Here is a 19,196-nt window from a genome sequence, read left to right as displayed (position 1 = left end):
TGTATGTATTTGGGGAACAATGGGCCTTATTCATGATTGTAAGTACAGCAAATTATCAAGCAACTGGACAAAACCATGCTGCACTGCGGGGGCAGATATAACATGTGCATAGAGTTAGATTTGGGTGGGGTGTGTTCAAACTGAAATCTAAATTGCAGTGTAAAAATAAAGCAGCCAGTATTTACCCTGCACAGAAACAATATAACCCACCCAAATCTAACTCTCTCTGCACATGTTACATCTGTCCCACCTGTAGTGCACATGGTTTTGCCAAGTTGCTTGATAAATTTGCTTTACTTACAAACATGAATCAGGCTATATGTCTGTGTTTTCCTCTTTATGATGTCCAAGTAATAATCTGATTATATTGTGGTAAACACTTGTGTTTCTTTATTAAGGATATGTTCCTTTTGTGAATCTGCATAAAAGGAGCCTAAAAATGGTTTAGTGTTCTTTTCTTGACATGTTACTTTTGTACATTTCATGAGCATACAGAGAAAGTACTGGACTCTTCATAATCATTATAATGTAATTATCTTCTACAAAAGTGTCATACTGGCAAAGAGATTACTATGCCTTAAGCATAAAGTCCTCTAAATAAATTATGCATCTGTGCAAACTCGGCCACAGGGGGGTACAGGGGGGACACTTGTGTCGGGCCCCAAGAGGAACCAGCCATATAGGGGGGGTGCTCAAGGACGTGAAGTGGCATCTGTGGAGCAGTTGACTAAAGTTGTGCACACACTATTTTGCAATTTAAAAATGATTTATTTAATGATCTACGTGTTTTTTTTAACTATATAATAATTGTACAAGGTCTGACCCATCTCCAACATACAGTATGCGTGCCCCAACTGCTCTCACTGCTAGGGAGATGGGACAGACCTTAACCTAGCAGGAGCCAGGAGAGGAGGAGTGTGCTTCCTGGAACAGGGTAAAAATGGAGGGGATGGTGTAGGGGGTCGAGGGTTACAGGATTACATGGACTGCGTCTGTTACAAGGCAGTGGGGGAAGGGACTGAGCAAGGGTGGCCGTTGAGCAAGGGGGTGGAGATGACGGCAGACATATGCATAGGCCGGGTCCCTTTAATTATTTTCCTTAACAAAAACCTAGTGATTATTCCCTACTGCACTGAACGAATAACCAATTACTGCTTCATTTGTCCTAGTCTCCTATATAATAGCCCAGATCTGTGACTTTGTGACTCATTTGCTAACGCTGGGCGGAGTTACAACACTGGGCGGAGTTAGTCAAATGAGTCACAGATCTGGGCAAATCTATAGGAGACTAGGAGCAGAAGCAGATAGTATGGGCATGGCACAGGCAGGGGTGCATACCTCCCAGCTTTCTTCAGGCAGACAGGGGTGCATACCTCCCAGCTTTCTTCAGGTAGACAGGGGTGCATACCTCCCAGCTGCGAAAAGGGGGCGTGGCTTCACGGGAGGGCCCCCGTTTTGGTCAGTGAGGGAGCATGCCCAGCGCTCTGTGAGCTGCTGACATGCCTCCAGGGGCGGATTATGAGTCCGGGGGGCCCAGGGCACTTGAGACAGGGGAGCCCTATCTCATTGCTGTGCCTGCTGTGGGGTTGGGGGCGTGGCCTAATCGCGGGATGTGTGGCCACACCCCTTATGCAAATTCCATGTTGTTGTTTTTTTTTTTTTTATATGGAATTTTGGCCCCTCAGCTAGCAGCTAGGGATACATCCAGAGGAGGTGGTCGCTCCCCCCTACACACCCGCACAGGCAGAAGAAAGCAGGGAGACTGCTGCCTCCCTGCAACACCACAGACCTGCCAACACGCAGCAGCGTGTGCTGACTGTAGCACAATGCTGCCGCTGTTGCTGGCAGGACGGGGGAGCTTCTGAGCTGGGACAGAGCTACTCCAGCGGGGGACCCCCTAAAACTGTGAGGCCCGGGGTACATACCCCCTGCACCCCCCCCCCCCCTTAATCCGGCTCTGCTGCCGGAACCCCGGGACAGTTGGGAGGTATGGGGGTATGTGAGGGCGTATGCCGTACAGACAGATGGGCACCGGCACACTGTGTGCTTGACCCCCCACATCAGCATACTCTTTGGCGCGGAGGAGCGTCACTTTTTAGCACACTCCACGCTTCTTAGCTGCGGTTTTGTGGGGCACCTGCCGCTGTGCAGGTTCCGTACTGCCTCTGTTATCTCCAGCCCCGGCAACCCCACCGCTAGCTGCAGTGCTGCCGCCCGCAGTGAGGTGCGCCCAGTTCCTTCACACACTTTAGCCAGCGGGTAGCACTGCAGAAGTCCGGGCTGCTTGCAGGCTCCAACCCCCTCCTGCCTCCAGCCGCGTCGTCTCCTGGGAGCTAACCAGTCACTCCCAGTCTCCCCTTACCACAGTGCCCGGCAGCTGCGCGAGGTCTGCGGTGTGTGACTGAGGAGGGGGGAGGGATGCTGACGGGCAGAGGAAGCAGGACTCCAGCCTGAGAGAGTCAGCCATGCTAAGTCTCCACCAGCAGCAGATCCCAACAGGTTGGAGTGGAACAGCAGCAGCCAGCAGCAGTGACTCCGGTAATACACATCTATCTGTCACCACTGTTTTGTCCCTAATACCAATCTCTCCCGTGCCCTGTGTTCTGTCATGTCCCTGTCACCCCTGGCCTTGCCCTGTCACCCTTATCCTAGCCCTTTCACTCTTATGCTGGCCCTGTTACCCCTATCCTGGCCCTGTCACCCCTGTGCTTGCCCTGTCAACCCTATACTGGCCCTGTCACCCCTGTCCTGGTCCTGCCGCCCCTACCCTGGCCCTGTCACCCCTATCCTGTCCCTGTCATTTCTGTCCTAGCCCTGTCGCCCCTGTCCTGGCCCCGTCACCCCTGTCCTTGCCCCATCACCCCTGTCCTGGCCCCGTCACCCCTATTCTGACACTGTCACCCCTGTCCTGGCCCCGTCACCCCTGTCCTGGCCCCGTCACCCCTGTCCTGGCCCCGTCACCCCTGTTCTGACACTGCCACCCCTGTCCTGACCCCGTCACCCCTGTTCTGACCCTGTCACTCCTGTCCTGGCCCTGTCACTGCATGCCCTCCAACTACCTTTTTGGCAGGTACAGAACCCGCAGCGCCTCCAGACCCCTCCTCAATGCACCACATGCGGCACTCTGCCCCTCCCCCACATGCTGTGCCTCCAGACACCCTACACCACCCATGGCTCCCACTCCTACGTCCCTCCACCACCCACAGCACCTCCAGACCCCCTCCACCATCCACCCCCCATATATGTCACCCCCATACCCTACACCGATCCGCAACATCACCACGAGATCGTCCATATTTGCCTGCACGTCTATGAAGCCGGGTGACGGGGGGAGTGAAGAAACTTCACTCCCCCCGTCACTGTCCCCCCGCCGCCGGGTCGCCCGTATCGGCCGTCGGGCACCTCGCCTAATGTGTAGGGCGCATAAGAGCAGTAAGGCACAGAGCCTTCAAATCGGGACTGTTCTGCCTAAATCAGGACTGTTGGGAGGATTCTACCCTGGAGTTCCGTAGTCATGTAATGCACAACCTCTAGCACTGGGGGAGATTCAGGTGAGGTTGGAAATAGCATCGTTGCTGCTTACCAGGAAATACTCGGCACCCCCACAAAATGGAGGTGTTTTGGGAAACGGTAGCCAGCCCCTCACCACCCACAAACCGTCCATGTACTGATGTCTGCAGCTAAACTACATTCGACGTCGCAGGACCCATACTGCACGTGGTCAGTACTGCCCAAAACACGCACAAAGTAATGAGCATCGCTACATTGCGTACAATTTATCCTTGCAATTGGACCTGAATCACCCTCATTGTGCCCTATGACATGCGGTGAGGTGAGGCAGGTGGACCAGAGCCTTTCCTGTTATGCTCCAGTATACGCCAGAGTTTTGACTATAAAAATGATCTATTATAAATATCTTCTTTGTTTTATTGTAGTCATTTTTATAGTCAAAACTCTGGAGTAAAAGGTTTATGGCAGGTGAGGCCTACCTTGTCCGCACATCTCTGATCAAAACAGTATATACTGCTGCACCTACATGGTGGTTCCGATACTGGCCAGTGCCTCCAGAGCCATTTACCTCACCACCTATGACTCCACGGGGTCTATTCATGAAGCAGTGAAAAGTGTCGATAAGTGAGCCAGTGGATGTTGTCCATGGCAACCAATCAGCATTGAAGTAACATTTATAATTTGCATACTATAAAATTATACAGAGCAGCCGATTGGTTGTCATGGGCAACTTCTCCACAGGTTCACTTCTCCACTCTTTTCACTGTTCATGAATAGACCCCCAAGTGATGTGTAAAATATTCCAGTGTACACACAACTATGGAGGGGACTGTTGACTCCAGAGAAGCTGCACCTCTTCCTATAGCTTAACTACACATGTTGCCTACATGGGATGTAGTTGCCAGCCCGGCGCCCGCTGGTAACCCGTACCCAACGCACCTTCATGTTGCTGTAAAGTATGTATCTGGTCATTTGGCTGCAAACCCCTTGCTTTACAGATACGTAATTTCAGGTGCATCTAAACTTGTCACCCTCCGAATCTGCCCCAGTACATCTTGCAGAGCTACAAGCATACTTTTGCCTTTTTAAATACTTCTCTTCAATAAATACTAAGGGGTCTATTTATGTAACAGTGAAAAGAGTGGGGAAGTGAGTCCGTGGAGAAGTTGCCCATGGCAACCAATCAGCTGCTCCAATTTTATATTATGCAAATTATAAATGTTACTTTAGTGCTGATTGGTTGCCATAGGCAACGTCTCCACTTGCTCACTTCTCCACACTTTTCACTGCTTCATGAATAGACCCCTAACTTACAGATTCCAGAGAGTAGGACGGCAGAGACTGCATCTGACCTGCAGACACTAGAATGTTTGTGCAGTTGGTAAAAAGTGAACACTGGAGACAACTTCAAAGGGCACAACTTTAAGCAACAAGCCTTTAACCCAGGACATCTCCCTATAAATGAAGGAAAATCACTTCTACGCTGATAAAATTATAAATACGGTAAGCGCTCTTACTGACTACATACTGTACAGTAGAGCAGCGCTAATTTATTTACAAACATTTCAAAGTAATTCCATTAGAATTGGGCTTGCTATAATATCCCTTTAATCCGGAACACCTATGGTTTACACAGGTTCTGCGGCTGAATAAAACCAGGTGAAATGAAGGCTTGAGTTTAGCCATCCACAGAACCTGTGTAAATCATAGGTGTTTTGGATTAAAGGGTTATTATGGAAAGCCCAATTAGAATGTAAATTATTTTATGAGCAGGTCCCTCCCTACCCTTTAATTTCATATTTGTGTTCATTTATTTGTTGTCTTTGTTGTCTTTGCTAATGTAGTTGCTTTTTTGCCCATTGTGTGGCGCTGTGAAGCTCAGTGGCACCTCACTTATCAACAAAAACAACAATAATAAAAAAATACAGAAAAATAGGGACAGGTCTAGGTACAAAACTTAAAAACCTGGGACTGTATCTGCCAATTAGGGACAGTTATCCTTGTACAGTATATAAATACTCATAGAACACCATAATGCATGGGATGTGCGCTGTATATTATGGTTGAGTGATGTTCAACGCTCACTCACACTCACCTCATTACAGCCCATTCTAGATTCTTTCAGGAGCACTCGGGAAAAAGGGTTAACAACAGAGTAAAATGTCTTTGCTGGCGGTTCCCCCGCACCATTAGCGGACAGAGACAGAGAGACCACGCATTTGTTTATAAATTGCAAAATTTAATGTCTTTCGCAGCTTTTCAAAAATAGTCGTAAGAAAATATTTAGATTTAAATAGAGAAAACAATATGATTGCTAGAAAAATCTCAGTACGAATATCTACACAGAGGGTCCACAGTTTTGTTTTTCTTTCAGAACTACATTCCAAAAAACATGGAGCTGCAACAGGGCTCACTGGCGCACAACGTTTGCATTGTATGACAACAACCAATTGTCATCCGTCTACCTGGCGTAAGGTAACAATAAAAGCAACTGCCTGGCTGGTGCGCCAAGTATGACCAAAGTTCGGTGTTGCTAAATGAACCCTGGTGTGTACAACTGTAATAAGAGAAGGTGATCTACCTTCTAACAACAGGCCAATGTTTCAAAGCAGTAAGAACATCTCAGTTTTGGGGGAGATGCATCAAACCTTGGAGATAGTGGAGAGAGATAAAGTACCAACCAAACAGCTCTTAACATGTTTTTGACAAATGACAGATATGAGCTGATTGGTTGGTACTTTATCTCTCTCCACTTTATCTCTCACCAGGCTTTGCTATATCTGCCCCTTTACGTGCTTAACTATTATGTAGCCTATCAATAGTGCATCATAAATATTGGTAATGGAGTGTCGGATATCAATATCTCCCTGTGAAATTAGCATTCACATTATAACGAACATGGGCCAAGCCTATGACATGGGATGACACCACTGTGGTATGGTCACCTAGGCTGGAGACAGTGGATCCAGCACATCACTTCACTAGGAGCCAGTGCCACCACCAAAGGCATTTAGAGATAGACCCCATTCTCATGACAACTGGCGCAGCACACACAACAACTGGCACCACTATGTTACAGTACTGGGCACATTTTAAGGAGCGTCAGTCACCAAACCGGGACATAGAACTGGAGAAAGCAGTAGCTGCCACTCCACAATGTTATCTCACCCACTCAACAGATGACAGCAAGAGTTCTCAGTACAGGCATGGGTCAACTAAAATGGATAACACCTTAGGACAGAGGTTCCCAAATGCGGTCCTCAAGGCACCACAACAGTCCAGGTTTTAGGTATATCCATGGCTCAGCACAGATGGGTAAATCAACTTGAGTGAGGTGCTAATTAAGGCCTCCATTTATCAAGCCTTGGAGAGTGATAAAATAGCACGGTGATAAAGTAACAGCCAACCAGCTCCTAACTGCCATGTTACATGCTAGGGGGTCTATTCATGAAGCAGTGAAAAGAGTGGAGGAATAAACCTGCAGAGAAGTTGCCCATGGCAACCAATCAGCTGCTCCATTCAATTGTATAGTATGCAAATTATAAATGTTACTTCAATGCTGATTGGTTGCCATGGGCAACTTCTCTACAGGCTCACTTCTCCACACTTTCCACTGCTTCATGAATAAACCCCTGTGTTTGAAAAAGGACAGGAGCTGATTGGTTGGTACTTTATCACTGTGCTATTTATCACTCTCCAAGGATTGATAAATCTGGGCCTAAGGGGTCTATTCATGAAACAGAATGGAGAAGTCAGCCAGTGGAGAAGTTGCCCATGGCAACCAATCAGTATTGACGTAACATTTATAATTTGCATACTATACAATTGTACAAAGCAGCTGATTGGTTGCCACGAGCAACTTCTCCACAGGCTCGCTTCTTCACTCTTTTCACTGCTTCATGAATAGACCCCTAAGGCACATGTGGACAAGCATGGATAAACAAACCCTGTACCATTGTGGTGCCTGGGGGACAGTGTTTGAGAACCTCTACCCGAGGGCAAATCAGCTAAGGGTGGTCATAATTCTAAAAAACTAAAGGGTTAAAATAAAAAAATATAGTTTCCTGGGAAAAGGATCGGACCTGCTAGCTGATAGCTGCTGCAGAACCTCACACTTCACTTTGTGCGGGTAGCAGTTTTGTAGCAGAATCAAAGCACAGTTTGTTTACAAATGTGCATTATACTTTGTATTCCCGAGACCGCAGATAACTACACTAAAATGTGGTTTTCCACCTTTTCTAATAACTTACTGTCTTGCACATACCCTCCAGCAATTTTTTCAAGTTATATACTGCATTTCGCAAGCTTCTTCCTCCCATTAAGTCAAGTCTTTAGACAAAATTACATATTCAAGTTGCAATGGGATACAGCAACAGTTGATCTCTGCATACAATAAAATGAGAACAGCACAACTGCTGTGTCCTGGGGCAAAACAAAAATAGAAAGACTCTGCTTCACCGTAGGTGACTAACAAACAGGAAGGGCAGGTGGAAGCCAGAGAGAGACATCAATGGGTTTAAAAAGTTGCTAGAGGGCGGGTACAGGTCAACTTAAGAGTCACCAATTTAAAGACCACAGCCAACTTCAGAACTGACATTTGTAGACGCCTTCTCTGTATAGCTGTCAGGTCTCTCCTGTACATCAAAACAAGAATTGCAACGCAGGCCGGACAGATACAGCCACCATCCAATCAGCTCTTTTGTTTTTACAGTTTAAGGGGTCTATTCATGAAGCAGTGAAAAGTGTGGGGAAGTGAGCCAGTGGAGAAGTTGCCCATGACAACCAATCAGCATTCAAGTAACATCTATAATTTGCATACTATACCATTGTACGGAGCAGCTGATTGGTTGCCATGGGCAACTTCTCCACAGGCTCACTTCTTCATGAATAGACCCCACCCCCCTTTTGTCAATCAGTATTTATAGAGCCAGCCCTCCGTATCCTGCAGGTCTGGAATAATTGTGGTCCCAGTGGCGTAGCAAAACTAGAAAAGTAATAGTGGCCTTCTAGTGAAGGTCTAGGGAACTGTCCAATGTGTGGAAATCCCCTTACATATGATAAATAGGGTCTCTGCACTTGGAAGAAAGAGTGGGCGCAGAATGCTCATGTCTTAAGTGTTGAGGGGTCACAAATCCCATCACACCATGTGTAGGAGCTTGGGGAAACGTCTGCTCGTAACTGCAGACTTCCCTGGTGTCTACTTACGATGTTTAACGAGCAAGGACATTAAGGCATAAGCAGTGTACACAGAACAGTTAATCAGGGAGTGGGTGAGATTTAGGGCACGCACTATCACTAGGCACAGCACTGCCTGGCATGTGTACAGTAAATAATGCCAGTTGCCCTGGGATGGATGTAGGTAGTAAGTAATGGTGTTTTTGTTTCTTACTGGGCATCTTTCCATTTTGTAAACACTTTCTCCTAGACGGTCTACAACAGACCGGCGACTTTGGATTCAATATCATTTTATTTTTGGTGCAAATAATGGCGCTTTACGCTGCTCCCTCCTATAGGATATAGTTGTTGTGGTTACTGTAGTGCTTGGAAGAGGTCCGGCAAATGACTATTACACACTCTCTCTGCAAAGCTCAAGCCAAAATATAAGACAAACAAAAAAGAGTGGACTGGCGTGGTTCCCCAACACTCGGAGAAGTATAATCATTATGGACTGGTGGCCATAGTTTCATCACTTGCAAATAAAGTGCAATAGCCATTTCTTATTATCAATCCTGGACCCCCCACCCGCCCCACATTATGCCAAGATTCCTCACTAAGGGGCAGATTTAGCAAATCTTGGAGAGAGATACTTTTCCAACCAGCGTCTGTCATTTTTCTAGCACAGCATGTAAAAGGACAGTTAGAAGTGTTTTGTACTTTATCTCTCTCCATATTTGATAAACATCCCCACCCCTTCCCAACAGTATCCAGAAAGTTTGTGGTTACTAGTAGAACTGGCTAATATAATATGTAAATATATAGAACCACCCAAAAAAGCCCTTTGCTACATAAAGACATTTCCTTGCAGGTCTATCATGGCAGGATAGAGAGCCACATACTGTATGCTGCTTACTAATGCTTTGATACAAAGTCTTAGTTAGACCTTATGCAACCTGTAATATAGTCAACAAGAGCTGCACCACCCTCTGCACCTGTGTCAGGGAGCCCGGAACCCCCAAGACACCTCAGCCAGCTGCTACTGCAGAGAGGTTTAACACATTGTACACAGATCCCTGCAGACACATTTTCCTGTGACAATGCAATCTTCACCAGATCTCAGATGACAGAACTGTTCCCCCACCACCTCAATCTCCATCTAAGCACAGCAGTCCACATCTTAAAATTAAAGTGTGCAAATCATTTTTATGAGCACAAAGTGTGACCATTATGCAAACGCGGAGCCCGGGAGAAGACACATTTTATAGAAATATAGAAGCTACACGCCTGCATTGAGCTGTACACCTTGATTTGGCTGAGAATTAAAAAAAAATTGTGTTCTAGAAAAACAAAAAAATATAGTAGAATGGAAATGTTACAGCAATAGCACATAAGTGTTTGTAGTAATGAAAAAATATGAGTAAATGATCTTAAAATCAGCAAAAGATTCAAGATGGTGCAAATTAATATGGGGGGGGGGGGGGGGGGGGGGGTAGTGGGAATAGATATATAGAAAGAAAAAAGAAAGAAAAAAAAAGACTCCAAAGATGCAAAATCAATGCATACCACATTTCGGCATATTAAATAACGACACGCTGTATATATCACCAAGAATGTGATCAGAATGATTGTTTCACCAGATAATGTACTGTAATCTATTGATTGGCTCAACATGTGTAATCCAGTCTCTGCAGTAGACCTCATAGAGGAGAGCTGGCGGAAGGGTTAAGTTCAGGCTGCACTAATCAGCTTTCCTTCCACAATGCCATTTGAATAAAACTGCGCCGAAACAGCCCAAGGGGCTTATAGCAACTCAATTTCTCACACTTCAGTTCCAATCCATCAGTTGCCATTGTGTTCAGTCCTGACCTCCTCCTCAGCATGGAGATGGTTGGACAGCTCCTGCAGCACAGCTGCTCTGCCGATCTGATCGTTCCTCCTCCTCTCCATGATCAGATCCTCCAGGCTCTGGAACTCCAGCGTGTGGCTCTTCTTCTCAGAGAGCTGGATCCTCAGCCTGTAGGGCTGCTTGCCTATCCTGATCTCCCCCCCTATCTTGAACTCCCTCTTCCCATACCGGCACCAGGCTGCAAAACACTCAGAGTTCCTCCAGCTCAGCTCCTGGTCTTTGGCCCCTACTTGCTCCATGGCATTCTGCACCACCATCTCAGGGCTCAAGGGCTTGTACTTGTACTGGTCGTTGACTATCCTGCCCCTTCTGCCCTGGCTGGCATCTGTCATGAAGCTGTTGGTGATCTCCAGCCTGTACAGGTGGACCACCTGGAAGTCACCCACATACACCACCCAGTGGGGGTACTGGTTCTTGGCCACAAACTCCACCAGGTCCCCAGGCTTGCACTTGTTCAACAGGTTCTCCGGGGAGTAGGTGCTCAGCTGCTCCCCAGCTCCAAACCCCTTCTCATAAACGCACTCATCCCTGTAGTACACCAAGCACTCCACCTCATTGCAGTGGTCGTACTGCAGGTCCTCCTGCAAAGGGCCCTGCTTGTCAGGGTCATGGCCGGTGTCCTCCAGGTCATCATCATCAGCTGAGAAGATGTAGGAGACCCCTATCCTGGGTCCATCATCCTTATCCACACCTGTGGGGTCAGCAGTGGGGACTTCTCTGTAACTTAGATGAGTCAGCTTCTCCACCTGGTTCCCCATCACCCTGCAAGAGAAGACAAAACCCATCAGGAGTTGAGCTCCCACCTGTTGGACACCTGGTAGCAGCTAGTGGAGGTAGCCTGGGTGCTGCTGCTGAGAAAGCTGGAGGTGTGCAGGGAAGCACACACACCCTAGGGAGAGGATAGGCTGCTCTCATTTCTAAGCACACACATGCCTGCCTGGGGGTTTAACCCGTTCCTGGCTCTGTGGCAGCTCCTGAATAACACAGGATAGGAAAGAGAGAGAGAGGAGAGGGAACTGCACTGTATGATGAAGAACTTTCCCGGGAACGCGTCTAGGACGCACAGGGGGGCGCTTGCGTTGCGCTTGAGCGCTGGACACACTTACCAAGCGCAGCGCAGGGCACACAGCCCGGAGACACAACGGGCTCCGCCGATACTAGCTTAGTCCTGGGAGGGGAAGGCACCATGGACGGGTCATGTTGTAGGTCTCTCGCCCCTGGTGGTGCCTCTGTGATGTGCCGGAGAGAGACAGCCGCACCTCGGGCTGAGCCACCCAGCTCTGCTCAGCTACGACTGCCGGAGCCCCGCTGCACGCTACAGAGGCAATGCTCAGTACTGTCTGCCACAGCTTCCTGGAACATGCTGCCCCCTCCCTCCCTGTGATAGGTTAACTCCTTCCTCCCCGCCTGCCCCATCCTGTGCACACATAGGACAATGAGAAAGTTCAGCTTCGGAGCTTTGCTTCGTGCCGCTTAGCAGGATCCACAATACAGAGAAGATCCACAGCATGTGTAGCAGCAGAGAGTGTTTAGCAGGTGCAGCAGAAAAAGGTTCAGGTGCTGCAGATAAGGTGCAGGTGCTGCAGCAGAGAGTGTTTAGCAGGTGCAGCAGAAAAAGGTTCAGGTGCTGCAGATAAGGTGCAGGTGTTGCAGCAGAGTGTGTTTAGCAGGTGCAGCAGACGATAGTGTTTAGCAGGTGCAGCAGCAGAGATAGTTTACCAGGTGCAGCATGCAAAGAAATTTTAGGTGCAGGGCGCAGGGAAGGTTTAGGTGCAGCATGCAGAGAAGGTTCATCAGCAGAGAAGGGTTAGGTGCAGCATGCAGAAGGTGCAGCAGCAGGAAGGTTTGGGTGCAGCACACAGAGATACTTTAGCAAGTGTAGCATGCAGGGAAGGTTTAGGTGCAGCAGCAGAGAAGGCTTAGGTGATGCGTGACGAAGGTGCAACAGCAGAGAAGGTTTGGGTGCAGCACACAGAAGGTGCAAAAGCAGAGAAGGTTTGGGTGCAGCACACAGAAGGTGCAGCAGCAGAGAATGTTTAGGTACAGCAGAAGAGAAGAGTCAGGTGCAGCAGAGATACTGTAGTTTAGCGGGTTTAGGTGCAACACACAAAAGATGCAGCAGTAGAGAAGGTTTGGGTGCAGCAGACAGAGATAGTTTAGCGGGTTTAGGTATAGCATACAAAGAACATGTACCAGCAGAGGACCTAATTCAGACCTGATCGCTGTTGTGCGAAATCGCAAGGCGGACGATTATTGAATGACTGCGCCAAACTGCTAAAGAAATCAGCAGGGTTTTTTTTTATCGCTAGGTGTACACATATTGATTGACAGGAAGCGGACGTTTGGGGGTGGTAACTGGCCATTTTCTAGGAGTGTCAGGGAAAACTCAGGCGTGCCCAAGCGTTTTCAGGGCGGGTCTGTGACGTCAGATCCTGATTCTATCGTACTGTAGGAGTAAGTCCTGGGCTACGTACACACTGCACAGACTGGAATAATCATTTGATGGTGAGTGAGTTGCGAACGGATTTGCAGCTGACCGGCTCATACAAAGCTTTTCACACGGCATATGCAGACTTGTACGGGGCAGGTTTTCACTCTGTCTGGGCGGCGACTATCCGATTGCAAACCTCTGCAAATTTGCAGAGGAGAGATCAGGTCTGAATTAAGCCCAGAAAAGGTTTAGGTGCGGCATACAGAAGGTGCAGCAGCAGAGGTTTGGGTGCAGCACGCAGGGATAGTTTATCAAGTGCAGCATGCAGGGAAAGGTCAGGTGCAGCAGCAGCAGAGATAGTCTAGCGGGTTTAGGTGTACCAGCAGAGAAGGTTTAGGTGCAGCACACAGAGAAGGTAAAGCAGCAGAGGTAGTACAGCAGGTGCAGCAGCAGAGAAGGTGTACAGTACAGAAGATGCAGCAGCAGAGAAGGTGTACAGTACAGTAAGTGCAGAAGCTGAGACACTGTAGTTCAGCAGGTGCAACATCAGAGAAGGTGTACAGTACAGCAGGTGCAGAAGCAGAGGTAGTACAGCAGGTGCAGCAGCAGAGATGGTGTACAGTACAGTAGGTGCAGAGGTAGTACAGCAGGTGCAGCAGCAGAGATGGTGTACAGTACAGTAGGTTCAGAAGCAAAGATAGTTAAGCAGGTGCAGCAGCAGAGAGGGTGTACAGTACAGTAGGTGCAGAATCAGAGATAGCATAGCAGGTGCAGCAGCAGAGAAGGTGTACAGTACAGCAGGTGCAGCAGCAGAGAATGTGTACTGTACAGTACGTGCAGAAGCAGAGGTAGTACAGCAGGTGCAGCAGCAGAGATGGTGTACAGTACAGTAGGTGCAGAATTAGAGATAGCACAGCATGTGCAGCAGCAGAGAAGGTGTACAGTACAGCAGGTGCAGCAGCAGAGAAGGTGTACCGTACAGTAGGTGCAGAAGCAGAGGTAGTACAGCAGGTGCAGCAGCATATTAAGGTGTACAGTACAGTAGGTGCAGAAGCAGAGATAGTGCAGCTGCAGATAGGGTGTACAGTAGGTGCAGAAACAGAGAAGGTGTACAGTACAGTAGGTGCAGAAGCAGAGATAATTCAGCAGGTGCAGCAGCAGAGAAGGTGTACAGTACAGCAGGTGCAGAAGCAGATATAGTTCAGCAGGTGCAGCAGCAGATAAGGTGTACAATACAGTAGGTGCAGAAGCAGAGGTAGTTCCGCAGGTGCAGAATGCAGAGACAAGCTGGTGCAGCCGCAGATAAGGTGTACAGTACAGTAGGTGCAGAAGCAGAGGTAGTACAGCAGGTGCAGTAGCAGAGATGTTGTACAGTACAGTAGGTGCAGAAGCAAAGATAGTTCAGCAGGTGCAGAGGCAGAGAAGGTGTACAGTCCAGCAGGTGCAGAATCAGAGATAGTACAGCAGGTACAGCAGCAGAGATGGTGTACAGTAGGTTCAGAAGCAAAGATAGTTAGTTCAGCAGGTGCAGCAGCAGAGAAGGTGTACAGTACAGTTGGTGCAGAGATAGTTCAGCAGGTGCAGCAGCAGATAAGGTGTACAGTACAATAGGCGCAGAAGCAGAGGTAGTTCAGCAGGTGCAGCAGCAGAGGTGGGGTACAGTACAGTAGGTGCAGAAGCAGAGGTAGATCAGCAGGTGCAGCAGAGAAGGTGTACAGTACAGTAGGCACAGCAGCAGAGAAGGTGTACAGTACAGTAGGTGCATAAGCAGAGTTAGAACAGCAGGTGCAGCAGCAGAGAAGGTGTACAGTACAGAAGATGCAGCAGCAGAGAAGGTGTACAGTACAGAAGATGCAGCAGCAGAGAAGGTGTACAGTACAGAAGATGCAGCAGCAGAGAAGGTGTACAGTACAGTAAGTGCAGAAGCTGAGACACTGTAGTTCAGCAGGTGCAACATCAGAGAAGGTGTACAGTACAGCAGGTGCAGAAGCAGAGGTAGTACAGCAGGTGCAGCAGCAGAGATGGTGTACAGTACAGTAGGTGCAGAGGTAGTACAGCAGGTGTAGCAGCAGAGATGGTGTACAGTACAGTAGGTTCAGAAGCAAAGATAGTTAAGCAGGTGCAGCAGCAGAGAGGGTGTACAGTACAGTAGGTGCAGAATCAGAGATAGCATAGCAGGTGCAGCAGCAGAGAAGGTGTACAGTACAGCAGGTGCAGCAGCAGAGAATGTGTACTGTACAGTACGTGCAGAAACAGAGGTAGTACAGCAGGTGCAGCAGCAGAGATGGTGTACAGTACAGTAGGTGCAGAATTAGAGATAGCACAGCATGTGCAGCAGCAGAGAAGGTGTACAGTACAGCAGGTGCAGCAGCAGAGAAGGTGTACCGTACAGTAGGTGCAGAAGCAGAGGTAGTACAGCAGGTGCAGCAGCATATTAAGGTGTACAGTACAGTAGGTGCAGAAGCAGAGATAGTGCAGCTGCAGATAGGGTGTACAGTAGGTGCAGAAACAGAGAAGGTGTACAGTACAGTAGGTGCAGAAGCAGAGATAATTCAGCAGGTGCAGCAGCAGAGAAGGTGTACAGTACAGCAGGCGCAGAAGCAGATATAGTTCAGCAGGTGCAGCAGCAGATAAGGTGTACTATACAGTAGGTGCAGAAGCAGAGGTAGTTCCGCAGGTGCAGAATGCAGAGACAAGCTGGTGCAGCAGCAGATAAGGTGTACAGTACAGTAGGTGCAGAAGCAGAGGTAGTACAGCAGGTGCAGTAGCAGAGATGTTGTACAGTACAGTAGGTGCAGAAGCAAAGATAGTTCAGCAGGTGCAGAGGCAGAGAAGGTGTACAGTCCAGCAGGTGCAGAATCAGAGATAGTACAGCAGGTAGAGCAGCAGAGATGGTGTACAGTAGGTTCAGAAGCAAAGATAGTTCAGCAGGTGCAGCAGCAGAGAAGGTGTACAGTACAGTTGGTGCAGAGATAGTTCAGCAGGTGCAGCAGCAGATAAGGTGTACAGTACAATAGGCGCAGAAGCAGAGGTAGTTCAGCAGGTGCAGCAGCAGAGGTGGGGTACAGTACAGTAGGTGCAGAAGCAGAGGTAGATCAGCAGGTGCAGCAGAGAAGGTGTACAGTACAGTAGGTACAGCAGCAGAGAAGGTGTACTGTACAGTAGGTGCATAAGCAGAGTTAGAACAGCAGGTGCAGCAGCAGAGAAGGTGTACAGTACAGTAGGTGCAGAAGCAGACGTGTACAGTACAGCAGGTGCAGCATGCAGAGACAGCTAAGCAGGTGCAGCAGCAGAGAAGGTGTACAGTGTGGTAGGTGCAGAAGCAGAGGTAGTTCAGCAGATTCAGCAGCAGAGAAGGTGTCCAGTACAGTAGGAGCAGGTGCAGCATGCAGAGAAGGTGTACAGTACAGTAGGTGCAGAAGCAGAGGTAGTTTCGCAGATGCAGCATGCAGAGACAATGAATCAGGTGCAGCAGCAGAGAAGGTGTACAGTACAGTAGGTGCAGAAGCAGAGTTAGTTCAGCAGGTGCAGCAGCAGAGATGGTGTACGTTACAGTAGGTGCAGAAGCAGAGTTAGTTCAGCAGGTGCAGCAGCAAAGAAGGTGTACAGTAGGTGCAGAAGCAGGGAAGGTGTACATTGCAGAAGCATATAAGGTGTACAGTACAGTAGGTGCAGAAGCAAAGATAGTTAGGCAGGTGCAGCAGCAGAGAAGGTGTACAGTACAGCAGGTGCAGCAGCAGAGAAGGTGTACAGTACAGCAGCAGAGAAGGTGTACAGTACAGTAGGTGCAGAAGCAGAGGTGTACAGTACAGCAGGTGCAGCATGCAGAAGCAGCTAAGCAGCTGCAGCATGCAGAGACAGCTAAGTAGGTGCAGCAGCAGAGAAGGTGTACAGTACAGTAGGTGCAGAAGCAGAGGTAGTTCAGCGGGTTTCGCAGCAGAGAAGATGTCCAGTACAGTAGGTGCAGGTGAAACATGCAGAGAAGGTGTACAGTACAGTAGGCGCAGAAGCAGAGGTAGTACAGCAGGTGCAGCAGCAGAGAAGGTGTACAGTACAGCAGGTGCAGCATGCAGAAACAGCTAAGCAGGTGCAGCAGCAGAGAAGGTGTACAGTACAGTAGGTGCAGAAGCAGAGATAGTACAGCAGGTGCAGCAGTAGAGAAGGTGTATAGTACAGTAGGTGCAGAAGCAGAGGTAGTTCAGCGGGTTCCGCAGCAGAGAAGGTGTCCAGTACAGTAGGAGCAGGTGAAACATGCAGAGAAGGTGTACAGTACAGTAGGTGCAGAAGCAGAGGTAGTACAGCAGGTGCAGCAGCAGAGAAGGTGTACAGTACAGCAGGTGCAGCATGCAGAAACAGCTAAGCAGGTGCAGCAGCAGAGAAGGTGTACAGTACAGTAGGTGCAGAAGCAGAGGTAGTACAGCAGGTGCAGCAGCAGAGAAGGTGTACAGTACAGCAGGTTCAGCAGCAGAGATGGTGTACAGTACAGCAGGTGCAGCAGCAGAGAAGGTGTACAGTACAGCAGGTGCAGCAGCAGAGATGGTGTACAGTACAGCAGGTGCAGCAGCAGAGATGGTGTACAGTACAGCAGGTGCAGCAGCAGAGAAGGAGTACAGTACAGCAGGTGCAGCAGCAGAGAAGGAGTACAGAACAGCAGGTGCAGCAAGTAGAGACAGTTCAGCAGGTGAACAGGAGTCTCAGACAGGTGTAGACTGACTCAGCGGAGTGAGTTTTGGAGGTTTGTATTTGCTGAGCCAGAGCCTGTCCTGTCCTGTTTGTGTGTCATATGTATCAGTACTTGTAGCTCTTGCTATGGGGAAAGGCATACATTAATAGAAATGTGGGAACATGCTGCTGCAGAGTTCACATGTAACCTTACACCGCTTATGAAGTGCCTGTATATCACTGTTCTATCCATTAGCTGCTGGGGGAGGGCAGGTAATGTAAGGCCCATATAGAGCACTGTATACTGTATATCAGACCCTGCTACCTGGTACACACAGCGCTCCCCTCTCCCTAACTTCCCTCTTTCATTTGCTATTGCAGTTACCTGTGCTCAATTAATTGCTGATTAAGAAAAATAGATAACTTCCATCATTAACCAAACCCTAAAACCAAACAGCAGTTACCTAATCAGGACATTGTGGAGGGGGGCATGTAGTATATACAGATTATAATGCACAGTACCTGGAATAGGGAACAGGAGAGTGACCTTGTGTGTCCCTTTCCACAACTCAGCAGGCTCACCCAGTCTAGTCTGGAGCTGGTTCCTGTGTGTTACTTTCCTGTGTGGTTCATTTACATAGCACCTATTAATCCATAAGAGTGACTTTATCAATGCTCTCGTCCTGTGCGTATTAATATTATAAAGTGGTACTAAGAAATATGAGGCCCATAATAAAATAGCATGTAACGGTGGGTGTAAGCTCCTTTTTCTTTGGTGCAAATTGTACCTTTTTGTACAGCACAGGTGCACAAAAATTCTTCAGCCTCAGTGAAGAGTTTGTTCACTGTAACGAGTTCCATACAGTCCACAAAAAAGACACCTAAGCCACTGTCAAGATGCGTATCACACGCGGGAGCTGGACCCCTGGTGCAGAACACGCACAAATGATGATGACGATCGTCAGCCACTACTGACTGGCTGACTCCATCTTGATTCCCCACACAGGGGGCCATTCACACCCGGCCGCATTAGTGGTAGAAAACTGCGCATGCGCAGCGGCCGCAAAGTGGCCGTGCGGGCACACATTGTAGTCACATCCCCGATGGATGTCACCGCAATGTGATTGACAATCAGTTGGGCGCTTGTGGGGTGGTGATGCGGTGTTGGTAGGGCGGGGCGAACGGGGGCGGGCCATTTTCGGGCTGGCTGAGTGGCGTCACATGCAGCCGCTCTGAACAAAAAAATGGCGGCCGACTGACAGTGCAGCCAGGCTGCGCTGCCAGGGGTCAACCTTAGTTCCAATGCGTCCGCAATCTAATTGTGGACGTATCGGGTGGCCTCGCCCTGTACTGTGCGGAGATGAACGCAGATCTGGCTGAATATGCAGCGATCTGCGTTCATCTCTTAATAACCCCCACTGATACTATTACTATTATTAGTGTGGCTGCTGCAATCTATGAAAAATATTTCACTTATGTTCTATTGGCACAAAAGGCGATTCTCTTTTTTTTTTTTTTTTAGAGGCAACA

At 48.6% G+C, this 19,196-nt stretch overlaps 1 protein-coding gene across 1 annotated transcript; it reads right to left on the bottom strand.

The window, feature by feature from the left end:
* Nucleotides 1-5,728: 5,728 nt before the first annotated feature.
* LRATD2 (LRAT domain containing 2) lies at nt 5,729-11,947 on the bottom strand. Its single transcript, XM_063921294.1, has 2 exons — nt 11,680-11,947; nt 5,729-11,335 (listed from the first exon to the last, which is right to left on the bottom strand). The coding sequence occupies exon 2, from the start codon at nt 11,329-11,331 to the stop codon at nt 10,507-10,509; it is 825 nt and encodes a 274-aa protein (XP_063777364.1). The 5' UTR covers nt 11,332-11,335; nt 11,680-11,947; the 3' UTR covers nt 5,729-10,506.
* Between the last annotated feature and the right edge of the window lie 7,249 nt (nt 11,948-19,196).

This window comes from Pseudophryne corroboree, chromosome 5, assembly GCF_028390025.1.
Source record: "Pseudophryne corroboree isolate aPseCor3 chromosome 5, aPseCor3.hap2, whole genome shotgun sequence".
In the NCBI taxonomy this organism is placed as follows: domain Eukaryota; kingdom Metazoa; phylum Chordata; class Amphibia; order Anura; family Myobatrachidae; genus Pseudophryne; species Pseudophryne corroboree.
The sequence above is the reverse complement of the archived record's forward strand: the minus strand, read 5'-3'. Positions and strand labels throughout refer to the sequence as shown.